Source organism: Phaenicophaeus curvirostris, chromosome 12 (genome assembly GCF_032191515.1).
Source record: "Phaenicophaeus curvirostris isolate KB17595 chromosome 12, BPBGC_Pcur_1.0, whole genome shotgun sequence".
Taxonomy (NCBI): domain Eukaryota; kingdom Metazoa; phylum Chordata; class Aves; order Cuculiformes; family Cuculidae; genus Phaenicophaeus; species Phaenicophaeus curvirostris.
Window position 1 is genome coordinate 8360010 of NC_091403.1, and position 9875 is coordinate 8369884.

The following is a 9875-nucleotide window of genomic DNA, read 5'->3' on the forward strand; positions in this document are numbered from 1 at the left end:
TGACAAGGCAGCAGCTGAACCTGAGCAGTTCCCTTGTGTTGCAGGAGCGCTATAGAGGAGTCATAAGGGCAGCTGAATGGCCTCTCAGAGAATTCTCCCATGCTTGAGTGATAGAGAGCCATGGTGTGCATCTTCATATGACACATCCTCCCAGCACTTGCTGTGCAGTTTCTTTGGGAGCAGGAGAGAGCGTATGCCGTATTGGTCAGCCCTCAGTCATTCCGGACTGCACCACAGCTCAACAGTAAGCTGGAGTAACTGCTTTGTTTTATTTTGGAGACTACTTTGGCTTTCCAGCTGGCCCAGAATCTCTCAGCCCAGAAGATGCCAAGCCCAGCTACATCCTCCTGTCCTTCTTGGGGCTTGTCTTCTGTGCTACATCTGAGATATTCAGAATATAAGCCAGCTCTAGGTCTCCCCTTCAATTGCCACAGAATTTGAGATGCAGGGTCTTGCCACAAATATTTCCTACTCTTTCTACACCCTAGAAACATCAGAAGATGTGCTGAAGTGTTTCCAGAATGAACTGCAAAGCCTCTCCTGTAGATGACCTTTCCAAGCTTTGGACTGGAGACTTTGGTGCTTTCCTGCTAACAGAATTCTTTGGGAAATGCAATATAATTTATTAATTTAGATGATTACCAGGGATGAGGCCCAATGCTATTGTACTGTAGTTCTTTTATTTTTTTTTTCCTGCACATAGGGTCTCAAACCACGTAAGAGAAGACAGTGTATTTGAGATCCCGGGAGGTGAAAGGGATTTCTCTCGTGCCGGGCTCCTTCCTCAGGCTGCGACTAGGTGGCAGCACTCCACTGGGCAAACCCTCCTCTGCCTCATCCCACCGAACCATTTCAGCGTATTTTTTGAATATTTTGCATATTCCAGTTTATAGGAAAACAGAGGGTAAATAAAAGTCACCAAAGCCTCCTGAAGTCTCATATCAGGTCTGTGCAGGGCAGCTGGAAGCTATCTAAGCTGATATATTCTTTTGCAATGAAATACCACACAAAAGTCATTCTGGTTTGGGCATCAAAAAGGGAAGAAAAACAGAAAAAAAATTCTGCAAGAATTTTCTCAAGGCCTCAGACTGTTCCTCCAGACAAAGATCAGCTGCCTTAGAGCAGCTCACAGCTCCAATTCACCTGGAACTGGAACAACTCTGGCAAAGCAGATGCAGCACAAACAGCTCAGCGAAGCTTTTGTCATTTTGGCTTAGTTTTGTCTCGAGCACGAGGAGATAACATTGTCTCTCACAAGTCAATTTTATGAGGATCTGTCAACTCAGTTCCCATCTGTTCTGGAAAATGAGCCTTTTCAGGTTAGAGCAGGATGCAGAGTCAAATCCACAGAGCACAGATTTAAATTAAGTATTTGAAGCCCCTTGCTCTGCCAGGTAGCAAGGGGAGGGTTTGCATTTGAGCTTCCATATCGTGCTGTTTTCTGCTTCAAACCTTTTATTAACACTTATAAGAGCCAAAATAGATACAGCAAATAGGAAAAGACAAAAGAGGCACTGCACTGTACAAGACTGCAGTCTATGCATCGCTACGGAGACAGAACACGTAGGAAGAACAGAGATTCATTAAATTAAAGGTATTGACTTATAACTACAAAATGTGAATAAGGTAAGAGAAAGGAAAACACTTCCTAATGTAGAAAATCAGAGTATTAGAGTGGCACAGCATAGGTAAGATATCGCAAAGCTGATTTCTTACAGAGCTGACCATTAGAGCTGGGGAAGACTGGGCTATGCACCCCAGCCTGCCTATAATACTGTCATTGCTATTAAACATCCAGCACTTGGAATTGCACCCTCCTAAGTGCTATGGAAAAGCAAATATCTCTGACATTGAAGTTGATAGACCCGGGGCATTTTCAACAGCTACATACAGAGCTCTGGTCACCGTGTCACAGCTTGCTATTAGGGAATTCTGCTCAGAGATGCCACCCCCTCCTGGGAGCCCAGCACTGAGCTTGGCCTTACAGCCCTATAAGAGATCAAGAGACTCTAAGTGGCAGCATTTGCACCAAAACTGCCAAGGTGTTAACACTGATTTCTTTCAATAATGGGGACATACTCAAAGCCTTATTTCATCACCCTCCTCAGAACACTAAATGCTCCACCAATGATGAATTATCTGCTTCTGCCTGTGCTCTGCCGCTGTTGATGGTGAAGAACTTGACTCCTTCGGTATTGTTCACTGCTCTGATATCCAGCTCTTACTTATATTCACAAAGAATACAAAAAAGCCTTTCATTGATCAATTATTAAGAGAGTCAGGAGTGATCTATAACTTCGGACTGTGCTATATAGGAAAAGGATTCTTGCTGGTTTTCCTCCAGTACTTCTTTCAGCCCCATTTGCAGCAAGCAGCTGACAGGAGGGAAGCTGTCTGGGTAGAGCAATGCCTTTGCTCTCATGCAGAAATTTCTGTCCAGGTTTAGCTGGGTTGGGAAGAGTTAAGGTTGTCACTTTTTTTTTTTTTTTCCTATTGCATTCCTCATAAAATTTTAGCAGTTTGCTGAAATCGCTGAACAAAACAAAGGCAGAGCCAGCCTAACAGCTCTGCCAAAGCAGCAGCTGCAGGTATTGGATAAAGGACACCTCTGAACTTCCAAAATGAGCTTTGGTAAGAATGTGAGTGTGTATTGTGGAGGGGAGAGTTAGCTTCCCAGCCCATTCCCTGTCCTAGCATCACATCCTTCCCTGGGGGTAGTATCTAACATAAGAATTTTTCCAGCTCACATTGCCCTCTGAAACCCATTCTCTCCCAAATTCTCTCCCAAACCACTTTTTTCTCTGCTTCCAAGAGAAAGTGAGGGAAGTACTATATTTCCCCGAATCACTGAAGTGATTGATGTCTGTGCTATGCTGGTGATAGCTTGAGGTTTCAAACCCTGCCGCGCATGGAAAACTACTGTGTGATTCTAAGCCAGACTCACCACATACAGAAGAAAAAACCTGAGAAGGAACAGGAAACTACTCTGGTTTACTTGGTGGGTTTCTGCAAAACTGTGATGTCAGAGCTACAGCACCGACTTTTTTTAGGGTTAGCAATATACTGACACCAGAGCTGTGTCACAGTCTAGATACGCTTTGCTCCAGCACGACTAGGTGCCAGTGCTATCCTGACATCTGAGGCCCCAGCCCTGTGCTGGCCAGCAGGGATGCAGCTTTGCTCATCTTCCATAGACCTGAGCATCATGGAGCACTCGGACTGGAAATGGGTTCACCGCCATTCCTGCAGCAAAGAAGAGCTGTTGGGACTGGGGATGCCTGTTGTTTTCAGAGAAGGAAGAGGCATGAATGAGAGATGGATCAGAAGTAGAGAGATGAAGAAACGGGGTTGGAGAAAGAAAGGAGTCTCCAAACATCAAATTGCTTGCTGCTGAAGCCTTTGCAATGGGGTGAGATTCTCCACAGGCACATCTTGACCTTCTGCAAGATCAATTTGTCTCAGGAGAAGAGGTTTGTAAAGAAAAGGTGGTATAGGCACCCCTGCCCCCTCTCCCAAAAAATAACTGCCTGACTGCAAATTTGAATCTAAGAGCAGTTGTTGTAGGGATCATGGTATTTCTTTGTTACCTGTCACGAAAGATTCAGATGGTATCACACATCACTAGCGTGGCCTCATATTCCCCATCTCATGTTCTGACATGCTGACTGTATTAGCATTATCTTTTATACTAATGATGTCTTTTAGAGCAGAACTCCCCATGGGGGAAAGAAATCTTTGAAGCTACCCATTCAAATCTTCAAAGAAGGACCTTGAAGAGCACTTACAGAGAGAGTGTGGGGAAGTTTGGAACAGGGGATAATGCTATAAAGCTGTCTTTCCCCCTTTTCAATCCATACTTGTACCAGTGTTGTGTTCCCACTTTTTGCAGTTATGTAAAGCTTCCAGAGTGCTGAAGAAAGTTTATCCATTCTTCCATTCCGTTAGAAATGTCTACTAGTATCTTCAAAGAGTTGTGAATGAGAACTAACCTTTAAACCTGCAATACAGATTGCAGCTTTAACCCCTAGAAATTAGGAGAATGGCATAGAGAAAGGTGGGGAGGGGAGTCGTGGCTGCATGCTCCTCTAGCCTGTGCACTTTTTAGGTATGTTTTTTTCAAGCCAAATGCCCAACCTTTGCCAGCATACATCATTCTCAGCAGTTTGTAATCCAAATGCCAAACCTTTGCTCATGTTACATAGCAAAAGCCCCCACAAAAGGCCAATTTATACTGCTAAAGAATGTGGTAAAAGGTGGTAAATTTTACATACTATTTAGAGAACTAATAAATCACTCAAGAAGACATGTTCGCTCCCCTTGAGCAGATGCTTTCTCTTTCATTTCCGCTGTGATATATTCCACAACCCACACAACCATTAAGTCACTAGGTTTTTACAGGAACTTCTGTGGTAAAAGAAAAAAAATTCCATCAAAACCAGACGATAGAAAGCCGTGTGCATGTCCTGTGGCTGCTCATTACTGACCCTGATCAAGCGCAGTGCACTCCTCTCTGCATTTCATTCTAAATGGAAACTGCCGAGTTCTACTACGTTTACTACTTAGCTCAAGATTATCTTCAATATGTGCTTCAGGAGTCACAACTTGGACCAGCCCAAACCAGGGTTGCTCATGTCTTGCGAAATATCGCATCTTCACTGCAAGATCAGACTGAGGAGGCTCTCGGACCATTGCTGGACAGGATTGATATTACCTCCGTAGCAGCTGCCAAAAGAATTTTCAATGGTGTCATGGAAGAAAAATTTGCCGATGGAAATACTAACTGGGGACGAATTATGACCATATTTACATTTGGAGGTCTTCTCACAAAGAAGCTTCAAGAGCATGGAGTTCAGCTGACTGGAGAGGAGAAGGAGCAGATTTCTTATTTCATCACAGAGTACATAATAAACAACAAAGCCGAATGGATAGATGCGAATGGTGGCTGGGTAAGTTTCTCATTTTCCACCAACGTCTACATTAGGAGGTTTTGGTTAATCGAAAAGAACTATTGTTCCAGACACTGTCAAAGTAATTTTGATTAGTGTTTATTTCCTGGTTTAATATTTGATGTCTGAAATGTCCCCTTGAGGCTTATAGTAAAAACTTTGCTTCTGCTTTACTTAGGACAATGCTACAAGACAACTGCTTTTTTAAAAGGCACTTTCTTTACCTGTTATAGTCGAAACCCTAGAGTTAGTCTGGAATCTTAGGAGCGTACAATAATTTAGGTTGAGAGGGACCTTAGGAAATCATCTGGTCCAGCCTCCTGCTCAAAGCACATTAAACCATACATGCCATGGAATTTCCCATTATTAAAATTAAGTGGCACTCTAAGGTTAGTGCAGCAATTTTGCTTCCGTAGAGGAGTTGGTCCAAAAATACTGACGTTCGAGGTAAGGGAAGAACACACAGGCATGATCCTCACAGCTAAAGTCAGTGCTTTTGCTATGAATTTCAACAAAGCTATTACTTAATCCCCCAAATCAGTTTTACTTTAAAAAATTTACAAGATAAGTGCAGATGTTTTCAGTTTGTTTGGTCCGAGATAATCCTACAACTGCCATCTATCAATAGTCAACGCTGAGAAAAGCATTTGTCAATATGTGGATTATTTGGCCAGGCTGCTGAAATTTCCTTCTGCCCCTGGAGGGGAGGTCCCTTTGGCATTACAGAGTAGTCGCACCAATGCCTTTTTCTTTGTCAGTTAGGGGAAGTAGAGAATCAGTAACATCAGAGTCAGTTATTTCCCTGGTACTTTCTTCCTTCACTTATATGTAAATGTCACTTTCTCTATCCACCCCTCTCTCATCCCACTTATCTTCTATTTCCTACTTGCTATTACTTTTTTTTCCCCTCACTTGTTTTCTAGGGTCTTGCTTTTCTTTGGTTTTTTTCCTTTTTGCTCGTATTGCTCCCTCTCTGTCTGGTAGCAGTAAAAAAAAAGGTGATAGTGAGTCATAGACCCTTGATGCACCGGATTTACTGTAAAGACTTCTCTTTCCATCTCTTTCAAATAGAGCCAATTACATTTAAGAGAAGTATCAACTCCTGGCAACATTCTGTCATCATACATGGCTCATTGCAGCAGAATAAGGAGGCTTAAAGGAAGATATTTATATTACTGTATCAGAAACATGGTACTTGTATCTTCCTTGAAGATGTGGGCTTTGGCGACAGAGGTCACGTTCATTTTCTATTTACACAGGGAGGGCATTGTCTTGACTTGGAGATAAAACATTCAGCAAGGCACAGCTATTTTCAGCTACTGTTTTTAAAGACCTATTCATCTTTTGGAGGTAGAGCTCTGAAAACCTGTCCCTCTATGCACTATGTTACTTGCAGAGTGTGGTACGTTTTTCTTACACATTATTTTTAAGTTGTACCTAATTGTGCCTGTTCTTTTCCATAGGAAAATGGGTTTCTGACGAAGTTTGAAAGAAGGTCACTACTATCTTTTTCCAAAATTACAGCCATTTTCTCAGCTGCTTTTTCCTTGTTCAGAGAGTACTACTGAAACAAATGGACCTGCCATTCATGCATAACCTAGATATTGCCGCAAGCTTTGTTGCTAAGCTTTCCTCCAAGCAATATCACTGAGAAAATTATTTTCTTCCTTCCATAAGTTGTTTTTAATTTATTTGTATTTATTTTGACTAAATACAAGATTTAATGTGCTATCCTAATTGCCAAACCTGAAGATGAGGTCCCTCCAAAGAGGAATCAACGCATCATCATGCAGCAATTCAAGTCAACCTTTCCAGGCAGGACTGCTTCAAGAGAAAGAGATCATTCTCCACATCCAGACAGCTCTTAGAATCTCTGTTGCACCTCCATGAAAGGACATTGTTTTAGTGAAATACAATCCAATGGGTTAAGAAACAATTTTAGTCATTTGTTTTGTAAATGAAATACTACTGTAATGCATTTTATTGCAACTGTTGTATAAGCAAAAGGAGGGAAGGGAAGTTTATGAAGAAAAGTGAAATGTAAAATCCAGAGTAAAAGTGAGTACAAGTTACTGACACAGAATAAGCAGTTTTCATGGGAAGAACAATTTGTGGAAGCTAGCAACTTAAAAATGTGCACTCACTTACTGTTAATGCAATGGTATGTGTTTCTTAGTTGTCTTTTTTTAATTGCTCATATCTACACTGACTGTTCTTTCAAATATCTCACATAGCCATCTAGCTAACCTTTTTTAAAATTAGAGGTTTTAAAATAGGCAAGTACAAAATATTTTTAAAATTCAGAATTTGTGTAAATACACTAATATTTTTGAAGCAAAAAGACATTAAAATATGTATTTTAACATCTTATGATTGGTCTCGTTTCTTCCAGAAAAGTTGGAAGATGGGAAAAGGTCTACCTGAGTAAGATAACTCCATGAAAAGCTGTAATTGTGCTACTGCAGAATCCAAGTAGTTTGACCTGAAATCCGTGGATGTCAAGACTTTAATTTTCTGTAGTACTTCTTAAGTATTATTTGGTAGCTTGTATAAGAAACAGGCAGCTTGTGGCAAAATAACCAAATTGAATCAGCTCTGATAGCACTAATTAGTGTTCTGGGATACACTGCAAAACGCAGAAAATTCACAAGCAGGACCTAACAGACTTCCAGGCTTTTATAGCCTGGGGCAACTATTGTTTTGAGGCAAATTCCATTCGCTTTCAAAAGTTAAAGCGCAGTTCTTCAAGAATTCATTCTAGAAGGGTTTTCTTTAGCTGTAGTGACTCCCCTACATTAAGGAACTAAGACTGAGGCTAAACTTTTGAGTTGAGAAGAAACGAAACCTGTGACACACAACAGCATTATTCTGAGACAAATCCTCTAGACAAATCAAGGCTTTATGATACAAGAAGAATGAACCAGCCTCCTTCTGGTAATGGGTTCTCCATCTTTCATCTCACCTTCAGAAAGGTTTTACAGTGAGAACAGTCATTTATTGGAACAACCTCCCCAGGGACATGACAGAGTCATTGCTGGTTTTCAAGATGTGATGGGTCAGGGTGCTAGATGAAAAACATGAAAAGCTTTTCCCAAGATAGCTGAACCACACGGTCTCTCAAGGCCCCTTCCAACCCGGGCTGTTCTGTGATTCTATGCTCTGACTTGGTGGCTTCAACTACAGAATGCAAAGAGATGTTAACATCTACCAGAACCTAAATTACTCCCTTTCCTTCTCCTTCTTTCTCCCCAGTGGAAACAAGGATTATTTAGCATGTATAGCAGGATTTTTGAGATAAACTTTGCTGCTGCTCAAGAAGCTTTTTGAGGGGAAGGGATCTGCTAAAGGAAAATGCCCACCCCAACAACACCCATGAAGATTATGTCAGAAACAACATTTTAAAACATATTTTGTCATGTTCTTATTTATTTGCAGTCTAAGCCTTCACAATAAGAACAGTAATTCTTATTTAGTTCCTTTTTGTAAGTGCATATTGTAGTGTCTAACACCAGTGTATTAATAGCATGTTCACTTCCTTCTACACTAATCTCATAACCTATTACACAGGGCTATACCTGGCCTTTTAAAAACTTAGGTGATGCAATAATTTTAGACCTTGCCTTCATGGTATGGTCTGGATTTAAACAAAAGAAATCTGGATCATTAATAGTCCATTGGGCTCCAGATTACCTTCATTAGGACAAAAGCTCCATTGCATTTAAGAGGAAGAAAAGCGGTGATGAGATATAATGCCTGGGTTCTAAATACAATAAAGTGGCTGAAAAAACTCAGGGCTATTATCTCAGTCTTATAGAATAGTATAGATATGGTTTGTTAGCTGTCATGATTTATCTGTACACAACACTGCCTGAGTAGTATCCCAGGTCCAGAGCGCCGCTGTTTAAGGGATCCATACAGCTGTCAGGCAGGCACAGGAGAACACGACACTTTCTAGAGGAAAAGGTGAGGTCAGAGCGCTGCGGGGTAGACAGCTGATGACTTAACCAATGCGCCTAGCAGCTGCATTGAGATGTCACTAAATGCCACATATAATGGGTTTATGAAAACAACTGTTCTCCTATGGAAATGTCTTTTTTTGCAAGGCTGTTCATGTCCTGATCCATGTCCTGAGCCTGTGCCATGCTGCCTGTATGCCTTTTTTCACATCATCTCCCTCATGGCCCAGGCCCACCAGCTGATCCTGCAGGGATATAGAATCATAAAGTGTTCTGAGCTGAAAGGGACCCATAAGGATCATCGAGTCCAACTCCTGTCCTTGCATAGGATAACCCCAACATTCACACCGCATGTCTCATGTCCAAATATGAAACTGTTCAGTAGGTGGTGGTAAAATATCCTGCTTGCATGTAATTTCCCTTTCTGCATCAAAACTAGGAAAGGGGAAATTCTTCATAATCCATGCCAAAAACCAACATTGGGCCTTACCAGGGGCTGGGCAGGCCCCCCTCCAGCACCCCAGTGATAAACAAAAGTAGTTACTATTACAGAAAGTGGAATATTTTGATTTAAGCTAAAGTAGAATTAAGTTCATCTAAGTAATTGTATTTTTTTGAAAGTTAGACAGAATGTTCCTCTGAGAGTATGGGTTTTTTTAAACAGTGTTTTTCCAGACACTGTTCATTCTTTAGAGATGATAATGTATTTTTTTCAGTGTGGTCTATGCTGTGTAGATGAGTCTTTTTCTCTAATCACCTCTGTTTGCAGACTTTCCCTATCTCTAATGCAAGGTCAGGCAGAGCTGGCTCCAGAGCTCCAAAGCTCCAAATTAAGAAGAGATTGGACTGTTGTGAAGTTCATAAAAACATTAAAATTAGTCCTTGGAAAGCAACAGAATATGGATAAGATTTCTGGGAAATTTTATCCATGTGAATTTAAGTGAGAAATATATTCTGTCCCCAGCTCTTGTCT

The 9875-nt window shown here is 41.2% G+C and overlaps 1 protein-coding gene across 1 annotated transcript; it reads left to right on the plus strand.

The window, feature by feature from the left end:
* The first annotated feature begins 4385 nt into the window (after positions 1–4385).
* On the plus strand, positions 4386–7280 carry BCL2A1 (BCL2 related protein A1). The gene is made up of 2 exons (XM_069866769.1): positions 4386–4946; positions 6410–7280. Exons 1-2 carry the CDS (start codon positions 4527–4529, stop codon positions 6512–6514), a joined length of 525 nt encoding a protein of 174 aa, XP_069722870.1. The 5' UTR covers positions 4386–4526; the 3' UTR covers positions 6515–7280.
* Positions 7281–9875: the final 2595 nt, after the last annotated feature.